Source organism: Paroedura picta, chromosome 1 (assembly GCF_049243985.1).
Source record: "Paroedura picta isolate Pp20150507F chromosome 1, Ppicta_v3.0, whole genome shotgun sequence".
Lineage (NCBI taxonomy): Eukaryota > Metazoa > Chordata > Lepidosauria > Squamata > Gekkonidae > Paroedura > Paroedura picta.
The window spans coordinates 118,742,885-118,757,721 of NC_135369.1; the positions used below are offsets into that span (position 1 = coordinate 118,742,885).

General features: G+C 42.4%; 1 protein-coding gene across 2 annotated transcripts in view; it reads right to left on the reverse strand.

Annotated features, from left to right (window-relative positions):
* Positions 1–9,406: 9,406 nt before the first annotated feature.
* DCBLD1 (discoidin, CUB and LCCL domain containing 1) overlaps positions 9,407–14,837 on the reverse strand; it is a 38,049-nt gene continuing 32,618 nt past the window's right edge. For both annotated transcript variants that reach the window (XM_077301150.1, XM_077301158.1), the window contains 6 exons: positions 13,659–13,806; positions 13,445–13,561; positions 12,658–12,748; positions 12,201–12,250; positions 11,349–11,468; positions 9,407–10,171 (listed from right to left, as the gene is read on the reverse strand). In XM_077301150.1, coding sequence (XP_077157265.1) covers positions 9,654–10,171; positions 11,349–11,468; positions 12,201–12,250; positions 12,658–12,748; positions 13,445–13,561; positions 13,659–13,806 — 1,044 coding nt within the window. In that variant the 3' untranslated portion in view covers positions 9,407–9,653. The remainder of the gene's footprint in view (positions 10,172–11,348; positions 11,469–12,200; positions 12,251–12,657; positions 12,749–13,444; positions 13,562–13,658; positions 13,807–14,837) is intronic.

A 14,837-nucleotide genomic window follows, 5' to 3' on the forward strand; every position in this document is an offset into this window, starting at 1 on the left:
TATGAATGTACCTTTGATTGCAGCTTGTGGAATTACCTGGAGTTTTGATTATTTTTTTAACAAATGCACCTAAACAAATATTGCACGGCTACTATCCTTTCTTACACAGCAGGAAATTCAGTCACAAGCGGGAGACCTGCAAGGAATTGCAGGAGAGGCAGAATCCTTTTTTCCTTCTTGCCACTCCCTGCAGGTCTCTTCTCCTCTATCCTTGGGTTCAGCTCCTCCCTTGTCTCTCTTGCTGTTTCAGTCTCCCATTGTTTTCATGGCCATTTTGTTAGCCATAGCAACCCAAATGATGTCCAAACTCAAGTAAGATTTTTAATCTGTGTTGTACAGTTACACAGATACAACTGTCCATGTTTGCTGTGATGGCCTTTTAATAAAATGCAAGCTCACCTCCCCACCAGTTGCTGTTCAGATTACCCAACAGTGCTTCATGATAAAGGTAAAGGTATCCCCTGTGCAAGCACTGGGTCATGTCTGACCCTTGGGGTGACGCCCTCCAGCGTTTTCATGGCAGACTCAATACGGGGTGGTTTGCCAGTGCCTTCCCCAGTCATTACCATTTACCCCCCAGCAGTAAGCAGTGCTTCATGATACCATCTTTTAAATGCTATTGCACCAGCATTCTGTTTCGCCAGTATCATTCCAGGAAACTGTTCACTTGCTACTGTTGAAGTATATCAACTGCGATCAACTGAGAATGTCTGCAGTACATGCACCACATGTCCTAGATAAAGACATAAAGACATTTTACATAGCTGCTGGAAACTGTGTATTTCTTTTCTCTTGAAGACCAGTACAGCCAAACCTTGAAGGGGTTTGTAAGATCTTTTTATTTGGTCTCGATCTCTGTGCAGTGACTAGGGGTGAGTCATGTAGTGGCCAACTTTGCAAATGGCACAAAATAATTCATGATGCTAAACACCATGGCTGTCTTGTCAAAAAGAACTCCAAAGGGACCTCCCAAAGCAGGTGACAATGTGGCAAATGAACTTCAGTGGTAAGTGTAAGGTGATGTACACTGGAACAAAAAACCTTCAGACTTCAGATATAAGTGAGTCTTATATCTGAACTTGCTAGGACTGAGAGGGAAGAAGATCTTGGGATCATAGAATCATAGAGCTGGAAGGGAACTCCAGTGTCATCTAATCCAGTGGTCCCCAACCTGCGGGCCGCGGCCCGGCGCCGGGCCGCAAAGGCCATGGCGCCGGGCCGCGGCTCCCTCTCCCCGCCCCCCCCCCCCGCAGTAAAAAACTTCCTAGGCCGCAAGCTTGCGGCCTGGGAAGCTACTTACTGCGGGAGGGCGGGCAGGGAATCAGGGCCGGGCCGCGCCCGTGCAGGCCGCGCCCGCTCGGCCCGATCCGCGGGCGCGGCCCGTGGGCGCGGCCCGATCCGTGGGTGCGGCCGGGCGTGGCTCGCGGGTGCGGCCGGGCGCGCGCGGCCCGATCCGCGGGCGCGGCCCGAAGCATGGGCGTGGCCCGCGCGGGCGCGGTCCCTGCGGGCGCGACCCAATGCCCTGCCGGTCCCCAGCCTAATAAAGGTTGGGGACCACTGATCTAATCCAACCCCCTATACAATGCAAGAACTCACAACTACCTGTCTATGCACAGTGACCCCAATTTCATGCCCAAATTATCTTTCCCACACACATACCACAAATATCCAGAATCCAGCCTGGCTTGGAGGAAATTCACCTAGCATCCCACAATGGCAGTCAGCAATTCCCTGGGTATACAAGGATGGGCCACAAGAGACAAACACTGACGCATCCCTTCCTGCCCACCCACACTCACAATCTGCCTAAAATCATAAAATCAGTATTTCTGTCAGATCACTAGCCTCTGCTTTAAAACCTCCAGAGAACTCGCCACCTCCCAAGGAAGCCTGTTCCACTGAGGAACCGCCCTGTCAAGAATTTCTTCCGGATGTTTAGCCAAAAATTATTTTGAATTAATTTCAACCCATTGGTTCTGGTCCTACCCTCTGGGGCAACAGAAAACAACTCTTCATCTTCTATATCAGTGGTCCCCAATCCTTTTGAGGCTGGGCAGGGCAACTGCCCGCCCGCGCATGCTGCACATCCGCGCCCGCCTACATCTTTCTTCTCTACATCTTCAGTTGTGGTACCCAAAACTGAACATAGTACTCCAAGTGAGGTCTAACCAGAGTAGAATAAAGTGATAACGTCACTTGGTGTGATCTGGACACTATACTTTTAATACAGCCCAAAATCCTGTTTGTCTTTTAACCTACCAAGTCACACTGCTGTCTCATGTTCAGTGTATGGTCTACTAAGACCCCCAGATCTTTTTCACACATAGTACTGCCAAGAAAAGTCTCACCCATCCTATGGTGACGCATTTGAATTTTCCTACCTAAATGCAGAACTTTACATTTATCACTTTTAAAATTCACTTTAGCCCAATTTCCGAGCCTGTCAAAATCATCTTATATCCTGATTCTTTCTTCTGATGTGCTTGCTAACACCCCACCCTCACCCCAAGTTTTGTATCCTCTGCAAATTTAATAAGCATCCCATCTTTTCCTTCATCCAAATAGTTTATGAATATGTTGAACAACACAGGGCCCAACACAGATCCCTGAGGCACTCCACTTATCACTCCTCTCCAAGAAGATGATGAACCATTAAAAAGTACCCTTTGGGTGCGATCTGTCAACCAGTTCTTGATCCACCTAAGAGTAATAGAATCCATACCACATTTTGCCAACTTGTCAATAAGAATATCATGTGGAACCTTATCAAAAACCTTACTGAAATCAAGGTAAACTATGTCCACAGCATTTCCATGATCTAGCAAGCTAGTAACTTTCTCAAAAAAGAGATAAGGTTAGTCTGACATGACTTGTTCTTGAGAAAGCCATGCTGACTCTTAGTAATTACAGCCATCTGCTCTAGCTGCTCAAGGACCAACTGCTTGATGGTTTGTTCTAAAATTTTGCCAGCTATAGATGTCAAGCTGACGTGTCAGTAGTTACCTGGGTCCTCTTTTGCCCCTTTCTTGACCACTAGGTCCTTCTCTCCACTTGGCCTGGCGGTCCATAACAGACCCCCACCATAATATCCTTTTATTTTTACCCAAAGACTCCCAGCTGAACTCTCCTGCTCAGACACATATATTTCCTCACAAGTACATATATTCTTAACATATAGTGCTACTTCGCCCTCATTCTTCATTTGTCTGTCCCTTTTAAATGTTGTACCCTTTGATCCTATTCCAGTTGTGAATAATAATAATGGGTCCTAGTGGATAGCTCACTGAAAGTGACAACAGTGTGCTGCAGCAGTGAAAGAAGGCAAACTCTGTTAAGCATTATTAGGAAAGGGATTGAGAATAAAATGGCCAATATTGTAATGCCCCTGTACAGACTGATGGTGTGGCCTAATTCGGGATACTGCATACAGTTCTGATCGCTGTATCTGAAAAGGGACATTGCAGTGCTGGAAAAAGGAGGCCAACTGAGATGTTTAGGGGGTTGGAGCAACTTCTCCATGAGGAAAGGCTGAAGAGTTTGGGACTTATCAGTTAAAAATCGATGACTAAGGGAGATATGAGAGAGGTTTATAAAATGATGCATGGAGTGGAGAATTTTTTTTTCTCCTCAAAATACTAGCACTTGAGGGCATCCAATGAAGCTGATGGGAAGTAGGTTCAGGATGGCCAAAAGGAAATACTACTTTACACACAGAGTGATTAAAATGTGAAATTTGTGGCCAGAGAATGTGATGGCAACAAGAATAAACATTGAGCGGGGATTAGCTAGAAATATGGAAGATAAGTCTATCAATGGCAACTAAGAACTTCCATGTTCAGTAGCACTAATCCTCTGAAGCCCAGAGCCAGGAGGCAATGTTGGGGAAAGCCAGAGGAATTGGTTGGCCACTGTCAGAGAGGATGCTGGCCTAGATGTTCTGATCCATCAGGGCTCTGACATTCCTATATCAGTTCCAGATAATGATATTAGAAAAAATTAATTTTTGTCACAAGGGGGCAGCAAATTCCTATTTGAGGGCCATTGCAAATGTTTTTTGTAATGTGGCATACCCATCCTGGGCTGTATAGCATCAGCCCATTCTCCCAATTACTTGTCATGCCTATGAAATGTTGTTTCCAATGGTTAAGAGAACTTCAGAAGTGAGAACTGAGGCAGCATTAGAGTCTTCAGAAATAAAAATTGGGACATATAAAATTGGGACATATAAAATTATTTTAGGCAATCGCCTACATTCTGGCAATTACCAGAAACCTTTCATTGACATTTATTTCCTGGGGTGTTCACATTTTATCAAACCATGTAGTCTGGAGACTACATAAAACTGAGAAAAGTTGCCTTAAAGAAAATTGATGCATTATACCTGTGAATGTTGTTTCCTGCAGGCACTTTCTCTGCCTCATGCCATGAAATACAACTCAGTATTGAAATATAAATTTTCATAGCAGTAACACTGGGGGTGAGAGACAACATGAGGACACACTGGCATCCCTTTATCATAACTAATTTTAGTTTCTCAGAAGAGATCTACGTTTCCACACTTGTCTTTAAATAGCTAAAAATGTATCTGATCTGCTCTCTCCATAGTGAGACATTAGAACAAATGATTGTAAGAGTAGTCTGACTCCTAGTGAGATTCACCTAGCATCCAAAGACTTGGGTCATTGAAGGTCAGCATTTTTTTAAAGTGAAATGTGGATGGGTTTTTGGGAGAGGTTGCTCTGTGAAAAAGCATGGCTGGACTTATCCTTTGGTAGAGAGAGTCCATGTTGGTATCACCAAAGAGCATAATTTGTTTCTGTGCTGGATTTCTGGGACCAGCTTTTGATGTTTCTTCCTGAGACTCCAGAATTTTCTAGCCTTTGTGAACAAGGAACTGGCTCAGTGTTCAGATTTTTTAAAAATTCTGCTGTCATAATAATGCCTATTGTTTCAGTGGTTGTGTTAACTAACTTGCAGGTGCAGAGCCAAAATGTTGCCCTCTTTTGTACTTCTGTAATGCCCCCTGCATGGATTTGGCAGGAAATGAAGAAACTGGCCTTGTACATCAACTGAGCTGGAAAAGGTGTTTGGCAGAACCCAGCCTCAATCTGCCAAGCTCTGCCGCTATACAGTTCCTGTGACAGTGCAGGAGAATGACAGTTCCTCCATAAGCTGGCTTAAATGTATCCAAGTTCCTTGGCAAATATTTGATTGCGTCCTGTGTATGGATTCATACAACTCTTTTATCCCTACTGTAATGGTTTACAAAGCACTTCTGTGGCTAAATCCAGCCATTAATATATCCTCAAACTGATATATCCTCAAGCTGCTGTGTTATCTTATTCAGATAAGTCGTTCCAACTGTGCTCTTCCTCCACTTGGGTCTTTATGGAAAGTAGCTCTTCCTGTCCCAGTTCAATGACACTTGATCAGCACCCAGGTTATGGAGGGAAGACAGCTGGGCTGTAGTACTCATGGGCACCCTCCTTATTAAAGACAATAGGGAGTGCTTGTTTAGCCACAGTGGACTTCAGGAGAAGCTGAAACTGATTAGATTAAAGGCAAAGGGGAGTTTTGTCAGGGTCACCCTTGTGAGGATTTTAATTATCATGAAGATAAAAGCTGGAGACTTCCTGTGGGAGGCAGAAAGCAGAGAAAGTGGGTCTTTAAGTTAGTCTGCATCTGCTTGCAAGTTCCCTTTGTGCGCGAGGAGCGTGGGGGTTAGAGTCTTGACATGGCATAGGTGCGCAGGACCAAGGTGTTGGTGGCTAATGGTGGGGGAGCCTGTGGAATTCCATTTCAAATCATATATGCCACATACAGCTCTATACATTATAATGACCTTGCTCGCTCAGTCAGGAGTCACATTTTCTTTACAAAAGTTAAGTTACATTGCAGTGCTGATGTTGGGGAAAACAAATGAGACTCAATTACATGTCTGTTGTGTATGAGACTTTTAAAGATAATTCACCTTTCCCTAGAACGGCGCACCATAGCATATAACTTGTCTTGTTCATAAAAGGCTTGTTTAGAATATGCTGTTTTTCTTGTCCTGAAATTGGAAATTGCTACAGCCTGGTTGTACAGCAAAGGGGCAAGCAAGAACTCTCTCACACACACACTCTCAGCCCTAACACCACCATAGCAAACACATCTTACATGGTCCTCTTCCAGGCTGAGCCCCTTCTATAAACCTTTGACTGCTGCAGAAACCACCCGTTCTGACACAGAGCTGCCCCTTACATGTTCCTCCTTACAGTGAAACTGAGACCTGTCCCCTGAGGGCTGGGATAAGAGCATTTGGTCACTGCACTCTGTTCAATGAAGTGCTATCTGTAGCTAATTACAGCTGGGCACTGCTGCACTGGATCAGAGGCAGTCCAGAGACTGAGATGAAAGGCTTGATATCCTATTACAGTTCAGTTCACAGAAGCTTAATTGTTACATTAACAATTAAAAACGAATCAAGAAAAAAGACACGTGATGAGCCTATCCACATGGCCAAAGCCACCAATTGCCAAGAGTGGAAACATATTATAACAAGGCAAAGAATCCAGTGGTACCTACAGCAGTGTATTGACTGAGAGGACAACCTGCTCCACCAATCGCCAGCAAAAGGATAAAAAGAACCTGCAGTGTTCTCTATTAAGACATCTTCAGGACTGCAGCCAGCTTGACACCCCCTCAACAGCTGGCCAGTTAGGTAACATATGCAATGGCTCTGTGTGAGAATTGTTGTTGCATAATCTTTAGTATGCTATTTTCACTGAGGGGGCTTCCCCAAAATCCCCATAATATATTGTATGTGTAGGGAACATATATGCTGGGTTTCAGTGTTGTTGCTGTTTTTCAAAGCACAGCATAGACTGAACTTTCTATTCATAAAATCAAGATCTGTCAATATGAAATTTAGAATACATTATTCAGGGAAGGCTATAATCTGGCCAAAATTCAGGAAAATCAAAGTACAAAGTACAATCAAAGTACAAAGACTGTACTGTGTAATTTTTTTAAAGTCGGCTTTGGTGCATAATTTTTTTTTATTACTGTTTTTTGCCTATGTAAGCAAGACCACAATTTTATTCCTTTGCTAGTTTAGATTTATCTGGGATCTAACAATAGTTTGCCTACTCTTTCTGACCCGGTGAAAATTCTTTCTGAAATAAGTTGTGGCATTTCATATGGCTCCCAATTTTATTGAGGACAGGCAGGCAGTTCAGTTCTGACAGATGCATGTAAAAAGAAGGGCAGCCCATGATACGAACAGTGCCAGAATGACTGGGGAAGAGGCCCTCAGTAAGAGATGCCTCCAGTTTAATAGCAAGGATAAGCTGCAGTCTTCCTTCCCTGCCTGTACATTTCCCAGCAGCACGCTGGACCGACCACTTGTCAGAAGCTGAACAATAACCCTTTGCAGTCTGGGACCCACGCATCTGAGGGAACGTCTGTTGCCCTATGCCCCTCGCAGAGCGTTGCGCTCTGTGGGTACCAACTTGTTGGTCATTCCTGGAGAAGCTCACCTGGCCTCAACCAGGGCCAGGGCCAGGGCCTTTTTGGTCCCGGCCCCTACCTGGTGGAATGAGATCCCGGAAGATCTGTGGGACCTGAGGGAGTTTTCTACATTTCGTAGGGCCCGCAAGATGGAGCTCTGCCACCAGATCTATGGTTTAGGCTGGGGTTTGAGTGGAAGACCTGATTGGGGACTCCCTCTGGTGCTAAGCAGCGGTATATACCAGGATCATCTATGGCAAGGGTTATGGCTCTCCCTTTCCCATTAGATTGGATGTTGTTATGGGGGGATGGGTAGTGGATTATACTGCCATTTCTTCTTATTTATATGTTTCATTTTATGTTGTTTTTGATATTTTAATGGGGTTTTTATTGGGGTTTTAAATTTTTGGAATATCTGTAACCCGCCACAAACTGGTTCAGGGAGTGGCAGGAAATTAAAATCCAAAATAAATAAAAATAAAAATGTAATAATCCTTTGCATTCAATAGAAGGATCAATGTTATTATTAGGACTGAACATCTTCTGATTGTGGGGCAAAACCATGGCACCTACCTGGCACATGCTTGCTTCTTGAGGCTTAGCTTTTGAATAGGACAGCAGCAGCTTTGGCTTGCTCTGTCAGGTGACTGACAAGCAAACCACAGTGAAATTCCCTTTCCCATGCAAGATACCCATATCTATATCTCATCTTACCAACCCTTCTGGATTTTGTTAAGCTTTATGACCTTTCCTCCTTTATTCTCTCGTGCCTTTAAAACACATATATAGTTGTCAAATTAAATAACCATAACAAACACCTGAAGATTCATTAGCCTCATGGCAAAGATGCAGTTTGCTACATTATGAAATATGTGGAAGGAATGAGGGAAGAACTGTATATCTGGCACCATTCACCTGTGTTCAGTTCTGGTGTATTTCTCCTGAATCAGGCAGCTGCAGTGGTGGTTGTGAAGTCTAGAACATGTGTATTTAAGTTTCTTCTTGTATGCAATACTGGATCTGAGACAAGTCCTACAGGATGCAACATTTAGACCGGTATACTTCCAATGCATTTTGCATTTTTACATTAACCAGTTCAATCCGTTCCCAAAAGCAGGAAAATTGTGATCACCAGCATGCTTATCTGTAGGTTCTTGTGAAGGAGATAAATGAGCAAAGGGCCTAAATATTCTGTGAACACAACAGTAGCATTGGCATTTTTTCTCACACTAAGGAGGATATGAGAGACCAGGACTCTTTGTGCTGACCAAGCAACTCCCTCTACTGTGACTTTTTCCAGCTCTACATGAAATCCTTTTAAATGAGAGCTACAGATAACTGAAGGAGGTAGTCTGCATGCAAAACATGTTGAGTTATGGTGCCTTCCAAAATTATGGGTAGCATTTCAGTGCTTTGCCTTTTTCTATGGCCAGAAAAGTCAGTATAAATAATGCCAAGATACTGTAACCTGTGCACACTGAATGGCTGATTCAGGCTTGTTTGTTGTTTGGTAGAGAATCTGGATTGCCAATGCAGAGTTTTACTTTGTAAAGCCTCAAGTACACGCAGTTCTGCATACACATTTTGAAACACTCACTTTCCAAGAATATATGCTTAGGGTTGCGGTGCGGGGCTAAAACAGGATTAAGGTACGGCAGGATGGATGAAAGGTTTCATTTCACTAATGATGGATCCTTCCTGTGTCACATGGAGACTTCTACAGGTGCCAGGCATTCATTCGCCTGAGAAAAAGCTGATTCCATTCATGGAAAGTTCCTTATGCTAGAGGAAGGTCACACCATTAGCAAAATGGAATCTTTTGATCCAACACGATATCAGTAGCATTGAGAAAAATCCTTCCTCCCAACGCACTGCTTTGGTCAATTGCTCTCATCATAAAACTCAAACACATAAAAACAGGTTTGTAAAGTCTTTAAGTTAAATTTAAAAAGTATGTGGTAATTGCACATATTAGAACAGAGCACCAATTTCACTGCTTGCAGACTTCACGGCAAAGGCTTCTGATGGTGCAGGCGACCATAAACAGAACTCATTTACCTTCATTCAAATATTCTTGCCCAAGAGCAGTTTTTGCTTCACTGTAAGTTGTCCATTTCGGAGTCCAGGTCACAGGGATGCAAATGCTCTCCCTGAATCATAGATTACAGGAGTGCTGTCACTGCAGTCTGATTTACTGGATTTAAGCAATAGCTGGGTGTTGAATAGCCCTCAGTTGCCAATAAACTGGTTTGGGGATTTCGATAGCCAGCACCATGGTCTACTGGGATCAAAGTATTATTGAGTTTTGGCTTATCATAGTCCTTTTGATTTGGGGGCATTTGGTAATCTCCATTCCTAGCATCGGCCTTGCATGAGGCAGAGAGATTGCCTGTAGTAAGAGCATGTTTTTGAGCAGACGAAACAGCAGGAACGTTGTAGCAGGTCTCTGAAGGCAAAGCATTCTCTCTTCCTATGTGCCGCTCTACAATAGGAGTAGCGTATTCCGGCTCCTGGTTGGTCAGAGGCAAAGCATAATGATGGCGGTTAGTTCTATGTGGGTAGAGGTAATGGTTCCCAATGTCTGTGCCACCTGTCTTCTCATCCTCTGTGTCCATTGGCTTGAAAGTGGATCCTTTCCGGGTTACTGTCCCAGTTCCTATCATGAGAGGCTGTTGGTAATCTAGAAGGAAAAAGAAGAGGCAGTGCTGGAAGTCCGTTCAGGCAAAACATAGGAAGCCAACTACCAACTTAATTCAGGCTGCCTAATGAATAAGGCCAGAATATTCTTAAACTTTCAGCAACATACATCATCACTGTCCTGGCAGAAAGCTCCTAGGACTTCTGAGGCAAAATTATTTTTAACCAGCAACCAGCGTACAATTCAGGTCTACAGTGATATAAGACCATTTGATATCAACACCCTAGCCTCAGAATGTAGCTCTGGTCGAGAACAGGAGCACTGCAATCAGCACTTCAAAAGCAGTAGCACTGGGTTATTAATGCAAGATGGTGCCACAACCAAGAATATGAAAATGTGTGTGGGAGTACACCTGGAGCACACCGGAACAGAGGAAGCTGTGTTGATTGTTCTAAAGAGCAGGAAGGGCAATTCATTTGCCTTCTCTCCCATCAGCCTACAAAAATCTTTTAAAGCCTCTAACTCAGTCCAAGTCTCAAGAAATCTGATGGAGGTAAAAAAACACAAACAAAACAAAGACCACCATTGTGGCCTAACATGCCATTCACTCAATCTCTGGAATTCCCTAAGCTCACAAATCATAACTGCAGCTCATTTTCATTTTGGAGTCTTTAAGGATTTTTAGGCTGGTTCCAGAAGCAAACCTAGACAGCCTCCAAAGAGTTTCTAGCTGGACAGCAGGTCTTCTCAGGAGTTCTCTGTCTCTCAAACTGCTACACATAACCAGGGTAAAATAGCAATCGCATTACTCAGAAAAATGCCCGAATTGATCTGGTAATACATCCCATCAAAGCTGTCCATTTTAGCTCCACTTTTACTATCTGCTAAGGTTGTCACAGTTACATTTAAAAAAATATTGCCTATAATTGTATGTGGAGCTGGCAAGAAACTCCAACTGCTCCTATACTGTAAGTGTCAAACAAAAAGTGAGATGGGGGGAGATTAAGATGAGAGATTCAGCATTTATTCAAATATGTCACTCTATCTGCCAATCAAAGGAGAGGGAAATTTCCATCTATGTGCTTAGAAACCAGTCTGAGAAAAGATCTCTAAGCACATAGTTATGACTTCATTTCACTGGACCACGCAACACTCAGAAGTTACTAATGGCCAGGCACACTGCATTTCTACGTAACATTTTCAAAGAAGAGTGAATCACCTGCCATTTCCCTTGTGACCAGATCTAGCTTTTGTGGCGTTTCCTTCTCATTATTATAACTGATGGTGAATTCAGTAGACTGATGTCTGACAAAGGGTTGTTTGATTTGTTTCCACCATCCTAGGAAAGAAACCAAAAGTTCAAGTCCCAATAATTTTAAATTTAAGTTTCACAGAGAACAATCTTTGTAAAAGGAATAAGCACAGTAGTGAGAAAGCAGAACCTATTAAAGTAAGGTTTGCTTCAGAGAGAAAAAAGATAAGCTCACTAGACATACACTGTTTAAGTTTTTTCTCTAGGAAAAATATGTTAAATAAAAATAACTGCATTTTTATAATGTTCTAACTGCTTAATCGTTGCTTGCACAGCTCTAATCCCAACAATCCCAAATCCCACAGCTTTCAGTGGAACTACTGAGACATATATAACAAAATTTGAGTCTAGTGGCACCTTTAAAGCCCAACGAAGTTTAATTCTGTGTATAAAGCTTTTATGTGCAGCCATAGTTCTTCAGTTCCCTAACTTAAGCTTCTTATCATAGCTCAAATGACTGATGTACATGTGCAAGTCACATATCTGAATGTATTTAGCTTCACAATAGCCTTGTGGAGCCCTGAAAATGTTTCAAAGTTTCTTTGCTTTTCATTTAGCCCTCTCTGACACAGTCCTTCCCAACAGCATCATGCTGCTGAGATTTTGGAATCAAATGCTGAATCTGAATTTGCTGAGCAGCCTTTGAAGCTAGATTCATAACAGAAAAGAACAAGGACGCTTTTCTTGTACAAATGAATAGCGATGTTAGATTATCTTGTAGTCATGCCACAAATTTAGACATAACAAATTTTCACTAACCTTTCCCCCCAGCATCACATGAGCAATAATCAACTGCTTCTTTTTCTCTCCTATAATGAAGAAAAGAGAACTTAGCCTGAATGCAGTTTATTGCAGCAAGTTATTGTAAGCCCTAATTGGCACACCAAGCACCAGTCCAGGGTTTCAGGGTTTAAAAACTACTTTGCTAGTTCTGGTTCCAAACGTAGCCTAGTGAGAAATGCCAGGAATGAAACTTGAAACTTCAAATGGGCAAGAGCCCTGGACACACATCCAGATTTAATTTACTTTACCATTGTGCTTCCAAATTATGAAGGGAATCATCATGATGTAACAGAATGTAATGGCCTCTCTGAACTGCCAATTATTTTTGAACCAAAAGCAGCAAATGAAGCTACCTGTCTCCAATACCACAAGCAGGAAAAATTCATTATGTACCTCCCCCATCTCTGAACAATGAGAAATAAAGGTGACATACTTTTGTATAGCTGCATAGATACAAACTCCCAGTATCAGGAACAGGAAAAGCACCACCAGGACAGGAACTATGATGGCAGCAAGTTTCCACCCTTAAAAATAAAAAAGCTACAAATAATGATCTGAAAAACAACACACTGCTTTGAGAGTGGACTGTTGGTATCCACAGAGCCACTGTAAAAATGTACAGGGAGCTTGGGAAGTATTTTAGATCCACCACTCCTATGAAATAAATGGGCTTCATGTCATTGCAAAAAGAAATACATTTGTCTTAAGTCTGGCTCAAATGCAAGTTTTGTGGATTGCCTCCTCCCGTGTGAACCTGCTTTGGTTCTGAGATAATCCAAGGAGGGTCCTGCTGTCAGAACCCATGACTGCAAAGGTTCGGTTGGCAGGGACTCAAGGGAGGGCGTTTCCAGCTGCTACTTCTCAGTTATGGAGCATCCTTTCAAAATGTGGTTTGTCCACACAACATGGTTGAAGCAATTTGTTCAAAACACATCTTGGACATACCTGATTCTCAGGCATTTAAAAACTGGCCTTAAGTTTTAGGGATTTTGAAATGCTTTTCTTTTCAGTTAGTTTTCCATTTCTCTTCAAATTCTACTGTAAAGCAGGTAGAATGATGTTAAAAAACCCAGCCCATGCTACCATTTTTAAAGGCTCCCCTCCAGCCCAAAAATCTAAGTGTCAAGACACACACACAAACACACACACGCACACACGAGAAAGATAGGTACCTGAACAAAATGAAGACAACATATATAATAAAAATAAATAAATATTACCTAAATTGTTTTCTGTGGATGGTATAGGTTCTGTAATACTTCCATCTTCTTTTCTAATTGAAATGCCTGGGCTTCGACTTGGGTTTTGCCAGGGTGGATACGTAAGCGAGCCATTAACTGTAAAACAGGAAAGGAAACATATTAAGACTCAACACAGTTTTTGGATGCACAGGTCCTGCAACCTAACCATCGTCTTTTGTAAGAAACTGTTTACCTTGTGCTATGCGACAACCCATCAGCTCCACCTTCAGAGCTATTCTTTTGTGCCAACTCTGTGGAACAATCCTCACATACCGGGCCACTATAGGAGGAATGAAATTATTCCTGACAACGTCTCTGTGATTAGAATTGGCTTCAAATACCTGGGGGGGGGAAATCAATACTGCGTATAATTTACCAATATTTAGAGTCACCAACTAAAAACACACTAAACTAATGAAAGAGATAATTATACAATAAAAGTGGGCCTCTAAGAATTCACAGGTGATAGTACAGAAGCCTCAACAGTGGGTAAAAGAGAGGCAACTAATGGAGGCAACCAAACTTTGGCCATTTATAGCCTTCCTTCACCTGCTGTACGGCTAGCCGTGAATCTACATGGCTATAATCAGAGAAAGTTTCAGAGGTGGCTATACAGCTATTTGTGCAGGGAACTGTGAGCCAGAGGGTGGATGCAAACAGCAACAGATACAATACGTGGCATGTTACCAAAAGGCCTGATTTCTGTTTTGTTCTAGAAAGTTTTGACAGAAGGCCTAACATTATTTATACCAATGCATGAAGTGATATTTTAAAATACCTGCTTTGCAGAAAGATGTTTTAAAAAATTATATGCCATACATTAAGTTAGAAACAAAAGAAGGTAAGAGAAAAGACTTTGGATTCAATTGAAATTGTATGATATAGGAAGACACATGGGAGATCTGTACTTGGAGAAGGAATTCTTAATTCAGCATAGTACGCTAAAGTGCAAAAATAAGTTTTATTCTGAAGTTGAAAACAAACAGCCTTGTAAATGAAAAACCTCAAACATCTCAAATTCTCCCTGTAGGTAAAGAAATGGTTTAAGTGTTTGAAGTCCAAAGGCTGATAAAGTTGAGGTTGCAGCTTTCAAAGCCAAAAGAAAGAATATAATCCTTAAAAAATGTGAGGAAAACTGCAAGATTAAGCAGTAGCTTGGTACATGTTACATTCGAGAAAATTTCACAAACAATGTGAAATACATGCGAGTAAACAGCTCTAACCTTTGGCTTCAAATATGTTCCTAATGTTATTCAGCATGCATACTGATTACCTGGATGAACAAATTAGGTACCCCCAATCTACTGGCTGTGGGCAACATGTCTCACCCGCCCAAGAATACTCTGATTCCACTAAAAGCCTCTGGGTTTGA